Genomic DNA, 23502 nt, shown 5'->3' on the forward strand with positions numbered 1-23502 from the left:
ACCTGTCTCCCTGATCACATTAGCTGTAGTTATCCAGTCATCTGGGAGTACCTCCTGACCACCCAGAGCTTGTTTCAACTGTTTCTTATAAGTCATGCAACAATCTTCTTTTTTCAGCTATCGTGTTCGTGGATTCTGCGTGTCTCCGGTCCTCAACCCCCGTGAAAAAGGGAAATACTGTATGTAAACAATGTATTGTTCTTTGCAAGAAGATAGCGAGTGTTGTGACATGAGTGCGCGTGCTTCAACCTGTGAGTTTTAGCTCGACACGGTACAAGAGAGGGTGGGGGAAAGAGTACGTGCTCGCGTGCATGAGGGAAGCAGCTCGTGCTGCCAGTAGAGAAAGAAAAAAAGGCAGCACTTTAGCGTGCCGAAAGTTGTTGTCAATTAGCAAACCAAGGAAAAGTAACAAGGAAAAGCTCTTCTAAGATCTCAGAATGATTCTCTGAAGGAAGCTCCAAACACGGAAAAGCAGCACTTCGGCCCAGAGAAATGAGGCATAAGTGGTGCGCACAAGATAACGATTGATTTTTTTTTTTACTTTATTTTTTTTTCCCCGATGTCCCTTCAGGGGCTCCGTAGATTCCTAATTAACCTGACATCTTTAAATGTTACACATAAACATCAAATGTCATCTCATGCAGAACAGAGAATATGAGCACCATGCCTTTTAACAACATGAAAAGAAGCTTATTTTTAAATAATATAGCATTTTGAAGTAAATATTTGTCCTAAATTTGAGTAAAGCTTATTCGTTAGATGGAAGATAATGGATAATTTATTAAACAGACGATTAGAAAATCAAAATGACAGGGAAAGGCACGAGCTTAAATTAATCTTTATTCACTTCATACTTTTCAAATAATGTTCCCAAAGTGCTTGTAACCCATCAAAAAACATACATGCACAATTTAAAGTAGTAGATTTTATGATTAAAATATTAAAATAATCATTACAAACCATTAAAGTGCTGTCAGACTTCAAGATACACCAGAGTTTAAATGAGTACATAAACTAACATTATCACAAAATTGTAGTAAAAATATTATTTCATCATAAATAGTCATACCTTCAAAACATTTATGAGAAAATGTATATTAATTTAAGACTAAAACCAAATTAAAGTTGTTTTTAAAACAGCTTTAAGAAAATAGAAATATACAACCCTGACAAAGTAAGACATTTGAGAAATACATGGAAATAGTTAAAAAAGTTAAAAGATTCTAGACTGCATTCTGCTGTCCAGACTTTGATTTCCCCTTTAGTGAAAACATTGCATTCTTAGTTGCATTTCGTTTTGTTAGAACTTTGAGGTACGTATGGTTTTCTCTTCTTCTTTTGTCAAACATGATTACATAAAGTTGGAGAAATTAAGAGCGTAACGGTAAAACTGATTCACAACATAGAATGACTGTGCTTTTGGCACTCCAAGACTGAATGATGACAGTTTTTTGATTCAGTGTTGACAAGTAACACTTCATTGTATCTTGGTAAGAGTTTCCACTGACACAAACCATGCAGCTCAGTCTGTCAGGCTCTTCTTGTTACTATTCTTGAACTTGTGAAAAATCGCTCAGAATTTAAAGATGAAAACATCAAGGTACTCTTTGATATGTAATTGTTACTGAGTGCAAAAACATTAAATGGAAAACAAATGAAAAGTTAAAAATATCAACCAAGCTTAATATAACATAAAAAACATGAAAACCCTTCTGGAAAACATCTAGAACTTGTGTTGAGGTACACACACACAGCCTCATGGATAATAGTTTGATGTGTAAACATTGCTCCATCCACAGGTCTACAGTCATCACAGTGCTTTGCGTTGGATTTCTTGGTGCTACTTCTTTGCACTGGGAAAGATCTTCTATTCTAAAGTGCAAGAGTTCATAAACATCACAGCCCAGTTTATCTATCCTAGTCTCTTTGGTTGATTTTCTCTGGTTTTGTCTTTTGGTGGAGGGCATATGTAGGACAGGAGAAGATCAATCATGTTTTTGATGATAGGCGGTTGTGGATGGAGGTTGTGTGGCAGGTGATGGGCCAGGACCATGTCCCAAGCATCCACCAGACGGACATTGAGTCCTTTGAAGACCTCCCGCAGCAGTTTATCACGCTGTATAGAGTACCAGTCGCTGTTGGTCAGCGTTTCATAGACGGTCAAAGCTTTGGGGTTTGCCGTCCGGATGACCACCAGCGTATCTGGAGCTCTGGACAGCAGCCGCACCACCGCCTTGCGGATGCTCTGCAGACGGCGAATGTAAACGTCAACAGGAAAAGTGCTGAAGTGTGACCAGATGCCAATAACTATAGCAGTGTTGGGACCTCCATCAATGTGGTCTAATTCATTGGCAATGTAACGCAACTGAGACACAGGAACATTGGCAAAGCGGATAGGAGGACCGTGGCAGCGGTAGGTCACCATGATGTTGTTTGTGTAGTCCAAGGCCATGAGAGGCCCAGCTTGTTGGGAAGTGTGCAGGTCAAACTTCTTGAGATCTAAAAGATAAAAAAGATTAGTAACAAGAACATCATTTTAATTCAGAGAAAAGCCCGCCCGGATGGGCAGATACCTGAAAAGGATGAGATGAGGTATTCAAACCACTGTCTGATGGTGGAGTCTCCAAACAGGTGAAGCACCTTCCTTCTCAGACACTGACTGGCTGCTTTGGAGGAATTGAACTGTTGTAGTTTGGTTCCATCTAGTGGTCTCCAGACACCATGATAGTAATAACCAGAAGGCTCTTTCCTCACAATGTTACTGGTCCTCTTTGTTTGTTCTGGAAAGAAAAGTTCAATAATAGATGGTCTATACCTACATAAGGACAAAGTTGATTAGTTTATGTATACCCCTTCCTCTATCTTTGGGGTCCAGATGACTCCAACCACCTACTGATATTTGATTCCTTCCATGACAAATGTGGACAAAGGTGGACAGGATTTTATGTCTGCCATGGACATTAGGCAAACTCAAACATCAAATACAAAAAAAGTTCAGCGTACTCTCTTGTGGGGTCCAGATGACCCCACTTTTAATGTAAACAAGCTACGGAGAGCAGAAGGGTTACATAAATGTAACTAATTTGTATCTCAATACCTGAACCTCACTCATTAAGATTTTTTTTCTCCCTAACCTTTTAGTGTTCTGCAGGATGAAGGCCCATTTGAGATCCATCTTTTCTCTGACCATTCCACCTCGACCCCTCAAGTTGTAAAAAGATCTTTTCTTTTTTCAGAACCAAAGGAAATGGAAGCTATTAAAACAGGTGACCTGCAAGATGTCAGGTAACCAACCCTGGAGGCTAAAAACAAACACAAGTTCTATTTTTTACAAAGCATTTCTCCTTAAAACCCAATTTTATTGCTATTGCAAAGGTGAGACTGTAGGTAAGCAGACCAGACATTGGGACATGAAGATCAGTGAGGAAGAAAAGAACTGGTGGGTCAGACCAACAGCATGTGGTTCTGCTGAACTTCCAGAAAACAAGAGTAATCTATATGACAATGTTTCTATTAATCTGAATTTTCCTTCTTACACAAATGTATTTTGAGAATTTACTGACAGCAAAGTCACCTGTGACCTCCAGGTGATCCATGTGAGGTTATATATCATGTGGCACTGGAAAGGTGTTCCCAAACTCCTCAAGAAACCGGAGGGATACAGTCAGATGGATTAATAGAATTGTAGTTACATAGGTAACTCTTATTCTGTTTGAGTTAGTGCTTCAAGCACTGGTTGTTCAGAAAATGAGACCCATCTTCACCTCCGCCTTTTGCCCCACCGCCAGAGCACGCCCATCAGGCAGCAGTAGAGAGAGGGATATTGTGTCAATCCAGCAGGTATGGAGTTCCACAACATACTCTTCTGACAGAGGTACAGGAAAGGATGAAGAATCACCAAGAATGAAAGGACTGGACGGCACAGGCTGAGCTGGTGGAACATCAATCTGGAGTCGAGCTAAGGTGTTGTGCACAGCAGCAGCCACGGACGTTTCATCCACATTCTACGAACATGCTGAAGTGTGATACCCAGAGCCCAACATTCTGGTGCAGGAAATGTCCAAGCTCTCACAAACTGGGAATCAGAGGCCACCAAAGAGAGAATCTCCTTATTGGGCCCAGCAAGAGTGGCCCCAGTACATCTATAGTCACCTTGCAGTACCAGTAGGAGGGACCTCACATGAGCTAGTCTGGACGAGGGGTCCTTGACCATGAGGTATAGCCCAACCAAAATCCGCCAACCTAGCACAAGGCTCCCAAGCCAGTAGCCGCACAGGAAGAAATTCTGCAGGGCAAGGAGACACATCCGCCCAAGGTTGTTCCAAGGTCTTTAACTAATCTGCCAGCGGTAAGATACTGCAGTTAGGACAAGCCTCATCAGAACGACCTGCCTGAAGGTGTCAGACACCCAAACAAGATGGGCACAAGGGGAATTTGGTTACTCCCTGCAGTAAAAGGACTCCAACATGACCAATTCAAGTCAAAGTAAAGAAGCTTCAAGCCAACTCCTGGCAGAAAAGGCCACCATGTGACGGTTAGAGTTGAGGCAAGGAGCAGGAGCATCCGCGCGCAAAGCAGAGACCAGGTACGCAACTGGCGACAGAAAACACATGCACCATGCATAGGAGTGAGAAGAAAAAAACATGCTCTGTGTCACGTGACTTTATAACCTCACATGGGTCACCAAGAGGTGGCTTTGTTGTCAGTATATTCTCAAACATTGCATGGATCATTCAGTGCTTGAAGCACCGCCTCCATCCGTCAGTAGGGATGAAATAAAACCCTCCATTATTTCTGGTTTGATCTACTCATTACTCTTTAAAATGTAAAAATATTTCATTAAGGTGTTTCTAGACTATAATTGCTGTAAATGCCAAGTAAAGGAGTGTTTTGTCATTAAAACAGATTCAGGACTCACTGCAGAGATTGGATTTCTCCACTGGCTTTAACAGTTTTGTCTCCAAATGGCTGAAGGTTAAAGAAAGGGGTTCAGATTGGTTCCCTCTGGACCCAGAAAACCCAATGAAGAGATCGGTAGGTTTTACCTTGCACTCTTGGATGCACACTTATGTTGTAACGGCTTGATGGAGGGATGGAGACCTTCAAATTGATGCCTCTGAATCAAAGCAGAGAAAATTTCACAGGTCACATGAACGACTTGATTTGAGTCTGTCAAAATGACATTAAAAGCAACATCTGAACATTTTATCCCTTGTGCTATCCCTCCAATGTTACAGGATTTTATGTTTGCCACAGACACCAGTGAAGCCAAAATATCTGTGAAGAATCAAAAGTGCAGTGCGCTGTCTTGTGGGGTCCAGATGACCACACTTTCAATGCAAACATGCCTAGAGTAGCACAAAGGATAAAAATGTAAAGCAATGATAAATTAAAATGACATAACATGAGCAGATCCAACAGATTCTCACCTACAGAAAAATGTTGAGTAAGTTTACAAAACAGTTTGCAAAATCACAAAAAGAACTGAAAGATGTTGAAACCTCAACAATTGTGAACAGAAGCTACATTTAAACTGGTTTAATCTAGTGTGTAAAATGTTCAGTGAAATAAAAACAATCTGAAATCCCTCTAGAAAATTTGAATATGTTCTACTGTTGAAATATAGATACGTGTATAGTGTATTCAGTACAGTTATAAATGTATTCCACTTATAAGAATCAGTGAAGATGCTAAAGTATCAATGTGACACTGATCAGAAAACTAAAATCTGCTGAGCAGAAAATCCCATCTAAACCAGTGGATCAATGGCAAATTTCCCTCCCTTCAAAGCAATATTTATATCTTTAAAATGATCTCACTATATATAAAAAGCAGAGTAACAGTCATCTGCGGAGTCGTTAAAAAGCTAAACAGTTTTTGTAGTTAAAAGTTTCTCAAGATTTTATGTTTTGTAGAGCTGAAAGTTTTCAGTTGAATTTGGGAGTTTAAATTTCTGCCATTCATTTTCGAGGGATATTTTAAAAATGGGTTTGTTTGAACAATTTAAATTATTGAAGCTTTAAGACCTTAACTTGAATGTTTTGAAGGTTTAAGAGTGCCAGAAAATCTCAGTAGTGAAGCATTGAGACATTTAGAAGACGATATTGGCCATGATAATTTTTTTTCACGCTCGTTTTCTCAAGATAACCCCTTAATAATTTGCATTAAGAAAAAAAAAATGTTTTTTCTAGACAACAAGATACTGAGTGTTCCTATCAAGTCCTAGAAACGACAGAAAAAAATGTTTTTAGTGGAGAGAACCAAATGTTTTTAATCGTCTTCTCAAATGACTGGCAAATTTGACTGTTGTTTCTAACTGACAACACGATTTCAGAGTTTGACCACAACTAAAAAACATCAATGATGTTTGTGTGCATTGCCCCTCACCATTCAGCCCAGTCTCAGTAAAACGCGTACATATGCCACGATTTGGGAAATACCGTGTATAATATACGCCAAAACCGGTTTTTGCGTGCATATAATACGCGCGGTCCTAAACGTGTTAAATGTGTTTTCCACATTTGACACGTCCCCTGGTGGAGGCGTGAGCATCACAGACAGCCCCACAAACGAACAATTTGCTTTTCTAACCCTAACCATAACCATAATCCTAACCTTAACCAGGAACGACGACATTTAGAAAAGAGCCGGAGGATTTCTGACCACGTGATCAAAACGAAACTTAAAAAGTCGTGTATATTGTACGCCGGCGCCACCTATTCTCTACCATTGCGTATCATATGCACGCAAAAAGCGTGTTTGGCGTATATTATACACGGTATTTCAGAGTGCAAAGTCGTGGAATATGTACGCATTTTACTGAGATTGTGTTGCACTATAAATCTTTCCATGTTCGTGCGTGGCTTTGCTGTTTTTATGTATTCCTGTTAAAATAAAGAGCAAAGTCCTGTTTTCCATCTCTGGGAAGCAAGAGAGTACAAGTGCGCTGAGGTCAAAGTGTCAGGTCTCATGTGTCATTTCTTTTTAAGTACCATGTTTTTGGCAAAGATTTATACAGTTTGGCCAAGGGGTGCAACTTATACTGAGGAGAGATTTATATTTCATTTTTAAAAATAGATAGGCTTATATGTTCATAAATTTTCAACAAACAACCAGTAGAGGGTGCTGTAGGCCTTTGTATCAATATTTGCTACGGATAGCAATGCAGAAGAAGAAGCACTGCTCAGTCTTGTTTAAAGGCCTCGTGCGGTCAAAATCATGATTTTTCTTAAACTGCAATAAAACATTAGTATTTATGTCACAAATGAACCCCTGTATAATTATTTTGTCACCCGCGGCCCCGTGCACTCTCTTCAAGCGTTCAAAGATAGCGAGGTCGCTCAGATTTTGGGCAGCCACCGATAAGTAGGTCATAGGTCGTGTGACGTCAGTACAGGAACATCCAGCTAGATCCGCTAGTGTTGTGATGACTTTCTGGGCATGGAATTACTTAACATAATAGAATTTGGACTGCCGTGGATTTGGGGATTCGAACGGGATAATGGTGAATAGGAGTGTGGTATTTGGGTGCAGTAATGTGCCGAAGAAGGGGATCTCCCTTCATGAATTTCCCGTTTCAATAAAGGAGAGGGGCGCTCAACGGTCAGGGGGAGGCTTTGAGCCCTCCCCGGCCCTCCGGAGGAGGAACGCGAGGGGTGTACGGGCACCTGGGGGGGGCACGCCGGATGGCCAGGGTGAGGCCGCCGCGCCGTGCTGAGGGGGGTTTGCGGTTCCGAGGCCCTGGGCCGGGCATGGGGGGCGCCGTGGGTCGCACGAAGGGTTTTTACTCGGGGGCGCAGGAGGACCCCGCCAGCCGTCTGGAAAGAGGACCCGCGCGGGGGTTGGTTGTGCGCGGGCGAGGGAGGCCGAGAGGGCGGCGGGGGAGCGAGCCCACCCGTCGCTGCAGCAGCAGCAGACCCGGGCAGAGGGGCTCCGTCCGCCTCGGCCCTGGAGGAAGACGACGACAAAGGACGCTCCGCGGCAGCGGCGGCGGCTTTCCTTTTCCGGTAATGATCCTTCCGCAGGTTCACCTACGGAAACCTTGTTACACTTTCACTTCCTCTAAATAATCAAGTTTGATCGTCTTCTCGGCGCCATCGCTGTATGAGCTTTCACCATCGTCATCCGAAGCCCCTGTATCCTCAGATGAGGAAACCTCCGGTTCAAACTGGTAGGGCTGTACACCCTCTGAACCCTGTGTCGTTAAAATTCCCGTGTTTGATGAAGGCTCATCACCTTCATCCAAAGAAATATCCACTAAATCGTGGTCTACGTCGCTTCTCAAACCGTCCGCCATTGTTGTTTACACTCTGGGATCCCTGAAGTGACGTCACGCGCAGCCCCCGCCCATCACCACCTATCGCCCAAATTTAAAGCTGTGCACGACCATAAAATGATCAATAAAATCGCGCTGGATCATTTTAAGTGAATATTTTTATCGGATTCATTTTCCAAGTTCCATTGACTTTCTAAATTTAAAAAAAAAATTGCCACTGCACGAGGCCTTTAAAGCAGAGTTGGTACTTTTTTCCCCCAAAAGTAAGGCTTAGATTCTTTTGTCTTTATTATTCAGTTTTTGGCTGCTCCATCTTACAGTGCTCCCCCGCTCAATCGCGTTTCTTCATTCGCGGTGTTGTGTATTTGCAGATTTTTTTTCCAGTCACGTGACCTTTTGGGCAACTCAAGATGTTTGTATGAAATTCTTGCTTCTGAAGGAGTTTCTGTGCTGCTGTGGTGCATCTCGGCGGTGCAGAGATACACCACAGCAGTGTCAGAGATTGTGGTGGAGGACCCAAACGCAGGAGACAGGACATGGTGGCAGAAACTCAAAGATTTACTTAAAAACTCAAAACATGACAAAACCAGGAGAAACCAAACCAGTGACGTGACATAACAGAACAGAACAGATGACCTGACAATGCAGAACTGAAGACCAGACACTTAAATAGGCTGAGGACAATTAACTAAATGAAAACAGCTGTGGGTGATTTGACCAGAACAGGGTGAGACTGACAAGGAAAACAGAACAAGACACAACTGAGGCATGGATCATGACAAGCAGTGTGGTACGAGGGGGCGCCTGCCCCTGCATGGAGAAATGACATCATCTGACTCAGAGGCGACTGGAAGAAATCCTGATGCTGAAAAAGATATTCGTGGAGAATAGTTATCATTCGAAGCAGGTAGGTATTATTTGATTTAGGAGGAAGCTTGCACTCCTGATTTGAAGGTACAGAGTCCTTATCTGCCTTATAAAGTAGGCTTATGCTGTCGCTTTGGCTGCTGTACACTCTTTTGTTCAAAATAATTAAATTAGTTTAAAATTTAAATTTAATTAGTTTAAAATAAACTTTTTATATTGAGCAATACTCCAAAGTTCTTTAATAAATTGTTTAAAAAGCTTGAGCAGAGTGTTTTTGATGAGTATGGATTGGTGGGGGTTCTCTGTTTGCGGTTTCAGCATATTCGCAGATACCTCCAGTCCCTAACCCCGCGAATAAGAGGTTATATTACGGAGCGACTTCTAGCCCAAAAAAATACAACTACTTCATTGCTGACATGTCTACACCTGCTGCAAGACAGTTGACATAAATTATGTTTATTAATTAGTGATGATAACAGAAAATGAGTACAATATTTCAGCCTGTCACACCACTGCTGCCGGGTAGCCTCCACAAACGTCTCAATATTTGGCGTCTTGCGCCACATGCATCCAGGCCCTTCTGGCTTTCTTCTCAATATCGTCTCTACTTTTAGCCTCTTCGGCTGTGCTTATCACGTCTTTCAATTTTTTTTTTTTTTGATGGTATCATTTCATGACAGATTTTGTCTTTCTTTGTTATATTGAGCATTGACCTTTCCATGCTTTTCTTGGCTGCAGCCAACTTTTCTCTTCGACATCTTGTGATAAACCATGGCTTTGCTCCATTTGTCATTGTTGGTACAATGACTGTGTCCGTGATCGTCTTTTTCAAGTGCAGAGGCAATTTTTGGTCTTTCATGAATGTGCTGTACTTCCCAAAATGTCTTCCTCCTTCTGTCTTTTGGTCCTCAGTCTCTTTAGTCATCTAGATGTCAGCGATCTTGCTAAATACTTGTATTTCTCAACTTCCTCAAGTTGATGCCTATCAACTGAGACTCCGTTTCTTCTTTTTTGTCTTTTGGCTATGTTATTGCTCATGATCTTTTTTTTTCTTCTTGTTCATCTCCATTACGTCCTCCTTAAAAATTTCTTCCAGTGCTGCTCTAAACATTACTGGTGCTAGTGTTTCACCTTGCCAAACTCCATTTATAATCTTGAATTTCATGCATAGAAGATCGATTTGTACTTGCGCTGGTCATCCTCTGTATGTCTCTATTAGGGTGTTAAGATACTTTGGTCACCTCTATGCTGTTTAAGTTCCTTGAAGACTGCTTTGTGTTGATTTTTTCTCATTATAGTAATTTAATGCCTTGTTATCTCGAGAAAACTAGCTAAAAAAAAGCAAAAAACTTAACAGTCGTGGCTTTTCTCATCTTCCATACAAAATTAGGCAAAATTAAATAATTTATTGTGACTTCAAAACCTTCCAGAATGTGTGAGTGCTCCAGCTCACCTCTGAAAGAGCATCTCCTCCCGACGACTGATGTTCTTTTTAAATCCTCCCATGGCATGAGTGACTCGGGCATCACAGCTTAGTTTCTTCGGCTTGTAGCAGAACCACGGCTCGCCTGTATACAGGTCAGTGTAGTTGCACAGCTGCTCCTGAGGTGCATCAATGTAAACATTACAGAGGGTGCTTTCAGTCAGAGGGCCTGAGCGGAAGAGACTCCGGAAGAAAATTCTGTAAGGCTGCAAACGGGACACTTGTTGGAGCACAGTGACCGCCTCACTGGAGTGAACCAGGATCACCTGATGGAACACAAGATCAATAGTCATTTAAGGTGGAATTATGTGTGAAGCACTCTTACATATTTCACATAAAAGCTTAAATGATGCAGTTCTGGGCCTATTTTGATAAAATATTTGTCTATTTCAAAATGTATTAGTGCCAGTCAGTCTTAAATAAAAATGGAAAAAAGTTATTTCTATGGTCTTCTTCAACAAGGATGTGTTAGAGTAATAACCTGTAACTCTCCATCAGAAACAACGTGCCCTTCCTATTAAAAGATGTCTGACTTTGAACATTTGATAAATTGCTACCATGGCGTCTTAAAAGACAAGTTACATATACAAAACAATTTTGCAAGGGAATACATTGTTAACAAGTTCTAATGTTTATTGTAGAATAATATTAAACAAATGTGTGCATTTTAAATGTTAACGGCCAATTCACATTCAAATTATTTGAAAAAAACATTTAAAAAAACTGTGATTTATAAGGAGTCAAAATGACACTAATAACTCCATATTCAGTCATCAAAGTCCCTGTCCAACTATATTTTGATCTCTTGTAAAATGACTGTTCATTATGATTATGCAGTTTTTCATAGGGATGCAAGAAATATCGATTCAGTAAAATATTGCGATACTCCATTTGGCGATACTTGTATCAATTTAAAATGCTGCCACAGCGATATTTTATTTATTATTTAGAATCAAGAATGTAGTTCAGCATCTTACTTTTGTCTTAAATCCCTGACTGCTCGTTGGCAGTAGGGCTGGGAATAAATAATACTTTTCCAGAAACGATTTGATTCAACAGAGTCTGGATCAGTTAGATTCCAATTTTTTTCTATTCTTTTTATCCACTCAATTCAATTTGATTACATTCAAATTTGAGTTTACACTATTTACACATTTAGACACACTTCTTTTAAAATACATTATTAATATACTATATCTTCTGAATATATTCATATTAATCTGATCCAGTTCTCATACTGTAAATGTATCAGTGAAATAATGAGATTGTTAATATCATCCAGTGTTACATGGATTCTCTAAAGGAGAAGTTCTAACTAAAATGTTCAGATCATTAACATTGGAAACATTGTTCTGCTTCTCCTGGAGGACGTTTTAGTTTGACCACTAGGTGGAGATCACACTACAGCATTACACCTTATTCCAGAAGAAGAAGAAAGTATGAGCAAAAAAAAACCACAAAGGGTTACTTAAAAAAATTTCCTTAAAATAGTTTGGAAAATTCACATCTGTGAATTTATAAAGATGTTAATTTAGTCAATAATGTATGTGTAGGTTTCATCGAGCATTAGCATTATGCGTCACATGGGAAATTCCATTAAATGTTAGCATCAAGCTAGCAGACTTAAGCTTTATGCGTTAGATTGATCTCAACTTTTATGGATCGATTATTGATCTACTAAGCCTAGAGTAATTCAGATTGATTAATTGATTTTTATTAACCCAGCCCTAGTTGGCAGCACATCATCACACCCAGCCTCTTTGAGCAGGTCTACACCGCAACTCAACAAGATCTCACAAGATCTATCTTATGATAGATGTCAACTCGATGTTAACTCTGAGTCTTGCAGGTGTTGCAGTTGTATTATTGCAGAAATATTATTTTTTTGCAGTTGCCAAATGAGACATATACAATTCAGCAAAAATTAAGCTCTGAAACTCACCTGAGTTGGTTTAAAAACTCAGATTTCAATGCTCTGTGTCTCATGGAAGAACGAGTGAGACCAGGCGTGCAGCGTGCTATGTGTGTAACCCACTGAGCTTCAGTCAAAAGACTGAAGACAAAGCAGGCCAAAGTTCTGCTGAACTTCACAGAAAAAGATTCTAGCTAAGCAACCTGATGGATGAGATCAGGGGTGTAGAACTCAATCACACAAGGGGCCACAATCCAAACACACCTTAGATCTCGGGCCGAACAGGATAAACATGTATTCAACACTCTAAAACTACATTTTTAAAACTTTAAAACCAAACTTTTTAACATAAACATGAACTAGATCCAGTACATACTATTACCTGTGATAATGCTAGTGTGAATGCTGTAAGCTGAATTTGGCTGCTGAAGATACTAGTGCTGATAGTTGAAGATGCTGAAGTTATTAGCTAAAAACGCTGAAGCTGATAGCCAGCTAAAATATTAGCTAAATGCTAAATTAGCCTAAAAAAAGGTTATCCAAAACAGCTAGCAGGTAGCTGAAAAAATAGCTAAACTTCAAAATAGCCTAAAAACAGAAAAAAGCCTAAATTAGCCTAAAAAAATCTTAGTAAATGCCAAAGTAATCCAAAAAGCTAGCAGAATGCCAATTTTATAACTTTAAAACTGTAACTTTTTCACATAATTATGAATAATAAAAAGGCAGGAATATTATTCCAGGATAAATCAACTTAAACCTTAAATAACTTCAAATATTTTACACTCCTTAAAAATTTACTTTGTCAAAATTATGGAAGTTAGAAATGAGAAAACATCGGGCCGTTAATAACAATAAAATATAATTACTTGGAGGGCCGGATCCAGCCCCTGGGCCGTGACTTGGCACATGTGGATTAGAGTGACGTGTAAAAGATTGTCATCGTGGCGATGAGCGGTGAAATACGTGTTTATTTCTGCCCGTGAGAAAACTGCGCAGTCTGCGCTGCCGTGGAGACCGTCAGAGAGGATGAAGTAAAGCATCTTAAGAACATTCCAGCGCTCCTTAACCCTGTCATACTGCTTCATCACACACTGCTTCATTTTCTAAGTAATAAATATGTAGCATTACTGGTTAAGGCAGTTAAATTTTTGTCATTTTTTTTCCTATGCTGAAAGATTCTGTTGTAAAAATCAGACAATGTTGAGTAGTAAAAACATATTTTTTGAATTACTGAAGGAAAAGAACCCTGAATTTGCTGGGTTAAACTTGTATATGCAGTTCCAGTGTTAAATGCTCTGATCAACAAATATAATTTATTTTGCCATTTTATTTTATGTAAAAGGCATATTAGTAATATTAATGTCAGAAGTCAGCTCTTTGAAGACTACCTCTCCCAGCAGCCCCAACAATCCAGTCAGAGGGGCGGGGCTGGGGAGCAGGACTGTTATCATTACTGGAGCTGCAGATCCTGATGTCAGACTTCTGAAACTTAAATGGTTTGACCAATCACAAAATTCAACGGTAATACCTCAATTCAACCTGTAGGGGGCAGCACACAGATGGTTTTGACTATATTTTCAACAATTGAACAAGTTGATTTTGATTTGTCAAAATATGTCAATGACCAACAGACAGCACTTTTAAAGTCTCATTTATAGAGGTCAACAGACAAAAAAGTTGATTTAGGGTTTGGTTACCCTTTAAGGCCAATGTAAATGAGAACTACAGGCAGAAGAACCACCTTGTAGAAAAAGAACAAGTGCAAACAGACTGAATAGACACATTTCCTGTTCTAGAATTACCTCTACTTGCACATTTCCTTCCCAGAGTAAAGGGAACAGAGCCGAGTAGCTGCCGTTGAGATGGTCCACCACTTTTCCTGCCACACCTGCCAGGAGACTGGGACTGTGCAGCCGGGCCAGCAGGACATCTCCTCCAGATTTCTTTGGCTTACCTTGGAAGTTATAGATCTGTATTAAAACCTCCAGCTCATCTCCAACACACCACTGGCCTCCTCCTCTCTTTGGGAGAACAGTGAAGCTGCTGTGTGCTGGATCACTGGTGTCATTCCAAGAAAGGTTTATAGGTAGAAGTGGAGTTGAAGGCCAAGCAATCAAGTTTTTCAGGACGTCCATTTCAACAGCTTCCTTTGAGGGCTGTTGATGGGAAGGTGGAAAGGTCTTCAGTTTGTCAGGTTTGACAGGAACCGCCATGGAAATGGTGGTGGGTTTATTCCGACTCTGGAAGAACAATTGGACAGTGTAAAAGTATTCATTTGAACAATTGTCGGATAAAATATATATATATATATATATATATATATAAAATTGTCTGCAATCCTAGCTCTTTAGTCACCTTTAATTTCAGTGGCTTCAAACATGTTGATGGTGATGAACACGAATACTTTACAAGAGCACTTGTAGGAAGTATAAATCGTTTTCTACCAAAACGACCAAAAAAAGATTCCTATTGTTGCATGTGGAGTCTTATCTGTGACACTGAGCTTTTCAAATGGTCTCTCAAACCCTGAGGGCCCTGCATTCCCGACTCCCCACATGATTCTAGTCTAAATCGGGTTTGGTGAAACTGAAGAAACGCTTTGTTTAGATGTGTTAAAACTTTCCAGTACATGATAAAATGACTGCATTTTTTTAACTGTTGATCAAGACTATTTGGGAAAAAAAATAGACAGATAGACAGCTTTATTAATCTTTTTGGGACGTGCCCGCAGGGAAAATAAAGACAAGAGGTCATACATTTTAAGAAATTTGACACTATTTACACACATTTTTCTATCCATTCATCTTCATAGCCGTTTGTCCCTTTCGGGGTCACTGGGATAGCGGAGCCTTACCTGGCTACTGATGGGCGAAGGCTGGACAGGTCGCCAGTCTGTCGCAGAGCCTCAATCACACACCCATACACACCTAAGGACCATTTAGAGTCACCAATTGACCTATGAATCATGTTTTTGGAGGAAGCTGAAGTCCACAGAGAAAACCCACACATGCATGAGGAGAAGATGCAGACTCCACACAGAAAGGTCCCCAGTTGGTGGTTCTGTTTCAGGTCCCCCTGCCGGGACTTGAACCTTCTTTCTGTGAGGCAAGAGCGCTAACCACTGCGCCACCGTGCAGGCTACACAAATTTTTAAACTGCAGAAATGAACCGTTTCATTATTTGAACCATTTTTTTTCCCAGAGAAACCATCAGATCAGTTAAGGAGAAGAGAATGTCTAGACTGCTAGGGAAGCAGTCCACCTGTCTTAACTTAGCAACAGTTTAATTTCCCAGCTTGGACATTCGGCTGGATGAAGAACTGGCTTGCGGGGAAACCAGGGACCATGGTTGATAACTGTCGCGCCTCAGATTGTACAAATAGACGTGAAAAAAGAAAGGTAGAACAATCCCCCCTTATTTGCAGTGGTTACGGACTGGAGGAATCCACAAATACCCCCCACGGCTGAAGGATGTCTGTCACCGGTCCATCCATGCTCATCGAAAATGCTTCGTAAATCATTTATTAAAAAATTGGATTACTGCTGAACGTAGTTTTTTTTTTTAATTATTATTATTAAGAACAAAAGACTCTACAACAGCCGCAGCGATAGCGTACTACTTGTCACTCTGTACCTCAAAATCGGGAGCATGTACTTCCTTCTAAATCAAATATAAAATGATAATTATTCTCCCTGATTATCTTCAACATATCTGGGTTTTCCATCCGTTTTTGACTCAGCTGATGGAGAGAGGAGCATCCCCTCCTTCCTCGTTCAGCTGTGTTCTGCTGTGTGGAGATCACCTCAGCAGCGCAGCACCTCCATCAGAAAAATGTCATACCAGCGTCTTGACTTAGAAACGGGAATAAGTGGGAAACACTGTACGTCATTTTATGGCATTCCTAAATATGCAGAGAGGCGACCTGAGTGCATCAGAACCATTAAAAGAGCCAGGAGCAAAACAAGACTGAAAGATGGACCCTACAGTGGTCGGATTCTGTTTGTGCAGTGATTACTTCATGTCACCTATGTTAGAGTAGACAAAGCTTATTTACTTTCATTAGATGCTATAATCGTGGTTTTGGATTGACGCTAGTGTAAAACCAAAGTTCATTTGATGAAATTTGTGGGGATAACAATGTCGTGTTTAAGTTAGCAAGCGCTAATGTAGCAATCATAATGTAGATCCTGGAATCTTTATTTATTTTGTATGAAGAAAGAGTTAGAATCCATAGAGTCCAGACTTTATTACGCCTATTTTCGACTATTTACTATCTCCAGAGAAGAGAAAAAGAGAAATGACAGCCAGACGCATTAGCCCAGCTCACCCTTCCAGTGATGATGCAGCAATTTATTGATTGAAGATTCCACAGCTGAATGTTCTCTACAAACCCAGATTGAGTCCATCCGTAACCCTCCAGGGTTTTGTAAACTTTTACAGTCCCCCATGTAGGACGATGGGAATTTTGTTAGGTAGTTATATATCTGGATAGCATAGATCTGAAACGTTTTCTTAAGCAGAGATACCTTAAAAAAGCACACCAGGAACATCATAATATTTAATTTTCTATTTTTTTTAAAGTAAATCTCCATGACATGTGTATTAAAGTGAGATGAATACTCCGATGGCTTTAAAATTTCAGCAGTGGCGCTCATGGCGGCGCTGTTCACATTGCTGCCAAAATGGCCGATTGACTACAGGGAGTCACGTGGGGTCCGGAGCTCTACTGTCCTCCTTTTAAGTAATTTTTCTGGTTTGGTTGTGTCATCTTTATGTATTGTAGTTTCTGTCAAGTTTATGTTGATCTACAAAAGTGTCTGAGTTTCTCCCTCGTGTGTGTCTATATTGTGTCCCCCACAACACCTTTTAAGCCAAAAAATAGCTTTTATTTTAGTGTTTCATTTACCTCAACCAACTGCTGGCTGTAGAACAGAAAGATTAAAAAACCCACAGCCAAGAACAGGAAGATGAATCCATTCGGCAGTGAGAACATTCTGAAAAGTCTCTTCATGATCAGCCAATCAGCCACGTCACCAGGTTCTGAAACAAAAAGTTGAAGATAAAAAATGGGATTAATCCTTCTCAATCTAGTGATAGACTGCTGATAATCACCTCTATTTTCTTCTGCTCTTTTGAGTAACACAGTATAGATATTTCTCTGACACTACAGTCAAATATCCCAGTGTCACCGTGTGGCGGCCTAAGTGCAAGTATTTAATCAATTTTAGCAGGTGACCATGCGGCGGCATTTGCAATCAGGAGGCGGCAGCTGTATTTTTATATGCCACACGGTGGCTGTAGAGATGATAACAAAAAGTTAAAATTTCATGGGGCTAAAACAATTTTTCTGTGAAAGTTGGGATCAGTCAGTGGCCACCCGGGCACACTTTGAGGTGGGGCGGTGGGCGGTGGCAGTCCAGTGACAGGCGGGGATGATGCCATTATGGCCACAGGGTGGATCACCGGCTGGCTACAGCTCTGACTGGATGATGTGTTAATGTCCCTGGACTACAGCTCTCCCATGAGTTGCAGAACATGGTGATTTTTTAAGTCACACCACAAAGTTTTAGGAAGTGCAGCATCTAAAAGTACTATCATGCAAAATCAACGCTGTGTTCAAACTTCTTTCTACCTGCAGCATTTGTCTGGCTTATTGACTGAAAGTAAACCTGTCTAGTTGAGATTCCTTTCCAACCTTGTTTGGACTTTAAATGACACATACCTTTGCCAAGGATTAACTAGAAAATTACAAAACTTGCCTCCAAACCTTAGTAGTAAGAAATACATTTACAATCCAACCCATCAATGAAAACATGTATGAATTTTTTTTCATTAGAAAACATAATTCACCATATTAAAGTAACATACTGATGTAAAATAACAAACATAAAACAAACATAATTGAAATGTTTCTTTTCACAGAAAAGAAGCAGTGAGGAAAAGGAAGACAAGCATTCTACTTTAAAGAAAACGAAAATATTCAGCAACCTGATGTCTACGAGGATGCTGCTAATATGTTTTAGCGGTTCCCTTCATGAATGTCCACCTTAATGTGGTGGAGGGATTTGAGAGGTTGAGTTTGAGCTGAGCTGTCTGGGGCTTCTGTCCCTATCATAGTTCGCCCATAACGACCACCAGGTTCAAGCACAGGGGTGTCCATCAGTGCACCAAGACAACCTAGGTAGGAGATTGATGAGTGACTTTCTAGTCTTCTCAGACAACCTTCCCCGCCGTTTGGACACTTGGGTAAAGAGAGCCCAAGAGCTGTCTACTGCTTACTACCTGGTGGTGAATTTGATTCAGTGGTAGAGGAGGAGGCAAGAAAAAACGTGACACACTCAAATGCACTATCAGTCTGTCTAGAATATCTGGCTGATCCCAATGTCAGTGAGATCTTCAACTCTCACATTTGGGAGAGCTTCAAACAAGTCTCGAGTGAATCTGGAGACATTTGCAAGGTCTCTGGTGCCTGTCGGGGTGGCACTCCCCTAACTCGGTGGTGGACACCGGAAGTAGGGAATTCTGTCAAGGTAAAGAAAGTCCTATCAAGCCTGGATGGCTTGTGGGACTTCAGAGATGCCTGACAAGTACCAGCAGCCATGAAGAATTTTGGAAAACCCATCCAGTGCCTCAGGAAGGAGAAACAATTTTCTGCAGGCATCGTTTTCAGTGTGGATTGGGAGCAGCTGACTTCAACTGAGAATATTGTTGGGCAGTGGAAGGAATACTTTAAGGATCTCCTTAATCCTGCTGAAACGGCTCCTCTTGAGGCTGAGGACTTTGGGCTCATCAACCAAACTGAGGTCACAGAAGAAGTTGAAGAGCTTCTCAATGACAAGGCACCGGAAGTGGATGTCCGGTCTCTGGATACTGTGAGACTGTCCACTTCAGCGTCATACATGCTGGTTTGTGAAAAAAAGTGTCTGAATTTAAACTGGTCCCTGGCCTGAAAAAGAATGTGGACCACTGGATTAAATCTGTTACACATCAGGGTCTACGGACTGAAGAAGTTCTCAGAACACCGAGTTCATTGAGACAAGAAAAGATGTGAACAGTTGAAAAATGATAAGCAGAAGCAGCTTAAGTGTGATGTCTGATCTGATATTGCTCTGTTTTTTTTTCTTACCAAGCTAATTTTTGCTCAGGCATGTGAGGTTCTGCAAGCTAACTTCCTTGCCAACAATCTCTGTCTTATAAAACAACAGGCTTTTTATCCTGACCAAAAACTGCATAATCATAGTAAAAAAAAATTGAATGATTTTACATTAGAAAAAATATGTAATTTTAGTAGGACTGGAATATGCGCCTGGTTTAACCACATTCACTGACTCCTAAAAAGACTTTAACAAGCAGCATATCATCCAGCCAGATTGAAATCCTGTTCAACCATCTCAGGACTTTTGAACAACTCATACCTGCAGGGTTTAGCTAACTGGAAAGTTACAAGACCTGCTTCCAAGTAAGTGAAGTATATCTGCAGTCCAACCCATATATGGAAGTTTTTTCACCAATAATTCAAAGTAATATGCAATTCTTTACTGGTAATTAAATTTACATGTTGATCCCGCAATTAAAAAATTGATTTTGCAATTGACAATGCAGAATTGAAAACTTAAAGGCTTAAATGCAGCTTAAATCATAATCATGTAATCGTGTTTTCTCTTTTTGACTTTTGCAGGCCTTTAAGCATCTTCATTGTTTGGAACTTTGTTAGATTTAACCTCCGAGTCATGGGTTCGCAGTGTGTAGAAACACTGCAGACACACAGCCAGCTGCTGGTGTTGAACTGTTGATGTTTAGATTTCAACCCTGATACCAGCGGTCACAACTCACTTTTTTATGTGAGTAAAGGGTAGCACGCACTTTGAATGCTTTCACTTTCTGCAAAAGCATCAATGCACAGACTGAGAATAGTTTAGAATTTGAGATCAACGCAGATCTTACCTGGTTTTAAGTCCTACTTTGATTTCTTTTCTTTGAGGAGACAGATTCACATATGTACATGCTGCGCACCAGAAGAGCAGCAGAACACGTGGCTCATGTGGTCTTTCAGTCATGAGTACCAATAAATCTTCCCACAGAAAGCTAACGGAGCGCTCCACCAGGCATTCAACTCTGCTCCAGCTCACCACTGAGGAATGAAGCTCAGAGACGCCTAAAGCTTCGCCCACAGGACAAATACAGCAAATACTTGATTTTGTGAAAGGCCTAATTGGTGCAAAATGACCAAACCTTTTGTTTTCAAGGGTTAAATAATCTAAAGTCTAAATGATTTAAGAAATCGCTTGTTATGAAATTTTCATTTCAGTTCACAGCACAGCCCTCCTCCTGCTAGTCATGTCTGATCACTGCAGCTGTGAGTTGTGACTTGTTTCCCTTCTGGGGTCCAAAGTCAGCCCTCAACCAAGCTTTTAAGGTGGACCCACATGCTGCAGAAAATAATCATCGAAACACACAAACAGGCTCAATATATGCGCACACAGAAATCATTCTGTAAACCCCAAATATTTCACCCTGCTCCTGGAAATGAAAAGAACTGAACATTCTAGGTATACCTTTTGTTTTCTTGTGTATCACTTCCTTAAACCAGCAAGAGGCGTATACAAGCAGGAAATGGAGAGGAAACTCTTTTTTTCTGGCACGGGAAATAGAAAGACAACTTCTTTTCTTTTCTTTTTTTCTTAGCATTATGCAAGTATGGATGCTGTAAGCTGAATGTGCCCGCTGAAGATGCAAGACTTAATGCTGATATTCACGCTGATAGCTTGCCAAAATATGAGCTAAGTGCCAAATTAGCCCAAAAAACGGTAAAAAAGTAAAATTTTGTCAAAACAGCTAACATAATGCTACAATATTAAGTTAACTCCAAATTTGCCTAAATAACTTAAAAAAAGGTCGAAATTTGACAAAACAGATACCATAATGCTAAAGTTTTAGTTAAACTCCAAATTTGCAAAAAGAATGTAAAAATAGTCAAATTTTTACCAAAAAAGCTAGCATGATACTAAAAATTAGCTAAACTCCAATTTTTTCTTGAGAACCTTAAAAAGTCAAAATTTGACAAAACAGCTAGCATAACGCTAAAGTATTAGCTAAACTCCAAATTTGCCTAAATAACCGGAAACATGTATAAATGAGCCAAAAACAGCTAGCATGTTGCTAAATAAAAAGCTAAACTCCAAATTACCCTAGAAAACCCAGTAGTGGCCGAACATTTTGAAATGGTGCCTAGCTGAAAGTAAGCAAAGTTCACAAGTTTTCGAAGGATTTGAGCAATTTTTCGTTCATTTCCTATGGAACAGATTTTGCTCAATATTTCAAAAACTACAACATTCATGAAAACCTAAAGTACAAGCAGTAATGTTCTGAACAAGCTGGTGTTTTGAAATCAAGATTGCTGAAACTGTGATTGAGTTTTTACGTGCCGTAAAGAGACTCACTACAGTTTGAATGCTGCTAGGCATTCAGACATGAAGCTATTACCATAATGAGACATCGTTTTTGATCTCTTCTCAAAGGATCAACATTTAAAGCAGCAGTCAAGATGTTGCTGTAAAGGATGACCTGCAAACTATTGACCTTAGTGATGTAGAAGCTTCTTCACCAAGATGAGACGGGTCAAAGCCAGGTAACATCAAGGAGCAACCTGACTGGTGGAACAATCATTTTACAATGCAAAAAGTGCAAAGTACAGTGCAATCAGAGACATCCATAAAATAGTTTTTTATCTAATCAAAACCTAGAATCATACCCAGGAAATCTCGTGTGAAGGGCAAATGTAGCTTTTAAATGCAACAAATACAAACTCAGATTCAACAATAATAGTAAAAACACAATAAATTCACTCAAGTCAAACCCAAACTGAAATTTCAGTAATTATCAGTCTTACCGTAGGAGTTGGTTAAGAATGAAATTCACTCCTAGCTGGGGGCGGGTGGACACGCCGGTGAGGCCAACAGAGCTTCAATCTTTCCTGTGCCTTTCTCACTCACCTGTTCCTGGGTGTTGTTGAGGTGGGCGGAGTCAACTCTGGTTTGCATGCTAATCTTCAAGCTTCATTTTCCCGCTGCAGAGTCCTCTGGATTATGGTGCAGATGAAGCATCCAGTCATGTACGGTTGATTTCTTTTTCTTCCTACGTTTTTTGGCATGTAAAACCTTAACCAAACTTTCAGCAATTTCTACAATTTTGGTATCATTAAGGACATTATCTCTTACATTTTTGGTATTCGTAAACCTTATGGTTTTTATGATTTTACACAATTTATGATTTTTTTAGCCCCATTAAAATTAATGGAAATTTTTCACACTTCTGCAATTTATGTACATTTTTCAATCAAAAACATTCAGCATCATCAGGAAATTCATGATTGTACTTTTGGGATTGTTAAATTTCACTCAAATTTTGAAATACTACGCAATTTTTTAAAAAATGTTTGCGATTTCTTTCTTATTTTTCCTTCATGCAGTTTCTTAATTTTTTTAAGAACTCTAAAATCATGAGATATTGGTATCAAAATGTTTTGCATGTTAAGGACATAAGTGCTGCGCTTTTCAGGCTGATTTTGGCATATACTGAGGTTCTCTTGGCTAATTTTGAGATAGGCTAGTATTTTAGCACCGTGCCAGGTTTTTTGGTTAATTTTGGGGCTTTTTAGGAGGTAAGCTAACATGTGAGCAAAACCCTCACTGTTTAGGCTTATTTGACATCTGCTGAAGTTTTAAGCTAAATCTAAGTTCATAACTTCACACACTTCTTAATTTTACATATTTTTTTAATTTTTTAAAGAAATTCTTCAAAATTTTTGTACACTTAATTTTTGCAATTTTAAGTCCTTCAGCAGTTTTAGCAGTATGCAGATAGCTGTAGTATCGTCAGCAAATCCTTTCAGCAATTACAGTAAACTTCTTGAGCTTCTTTAGCAAAAATCTTCAGCACATTTAGCAAAAAGCATTCACACTAGCA

At 40.0% G+C, this 23502-nt stretch overlaps 1 protein-coding gene across 2 annotated transcripts; it reads right to left on the minus strand.

Moving 5' to 3' along the window:
• Positions 1 to 275: 275 nt before the first annotated feature.
• LOC112154582 (NXPE family member 3) lies at positions 276 to 22492 on the minus strand. Of its 2 annotated transcripts, none has more exons than XM_024285636.2 (7): positions 22427 to 22492; positions 17444 to 17577; positions 14340 to 14777; positions 10596 to 10891; positions 5046 to 5116; positions 2574 to 2780; positions 276 to 2499 (listed from the first exon to the last, which is right to left on the minus strand). In XM_024285636.2, exons 2-7 carry the CDS (start codon positions 17546 to 17548, stop codon positions 1913 to 1915), a joined length of 1704 nt encoding a protein of 567 aa, XP_024141404.1. In that variant the 5' UTR covers positions 17549 to 17577; positions 22427 to 22492; the 3' UTR covers positions 276 to 1912. The 2 variants fall into 2 exon arrangements, with proteins under 2 accessions (XP_024141404.1, XP_024141405.1); XM_024285637.2 differs by lacking the exon at positions 22427 to 22492 and adding an exon at positions 20482 to 20864.
• Between the last annotated feature and the right edge of the window lie 1010 nt (positions 22493 to 23502).

This window comes from Oryzias melastigma, linkage group LG19 (genome assembly GCF_002922805.2).
Source record: "Oryzias melastigma strain HK-1 linkage group LG19, ASM292280v2, whole genome shotgun sequence".
NCBI classification, from domain to species: Eukaryota; Metazoa; Chordata; class Actinopteri; order Beloniformes; family Adrianichthyidae; genus Oryzias; species Oryzias melastigma.

Excerpts from the sequence above, each read along its gene's own strand:
- LOC112154582 (XM_024285636.2), bottom strand. The coding sequence starts at position 17,548 with ATGAAGAGACTTTTCAGAATGTTCTCACTGCCGAATGGATTCATCTTC. Across the intron at positions 14,778-17,443 it reads ACAGCCAGCAGTTGGTTGAG|AGTCGGAATAAACCCACCAC; the intron begins GTAAATGAAACA and ends TTGTTCTTCCAG. Across the intron at positions 10,892-14,339 it reads AAGGAAATGTGCAAGTAGAG|GTGATCCTGGTTCACTCCAG; the intron begins GTAATTCTAGAA and ends GTGTTCCATCAG.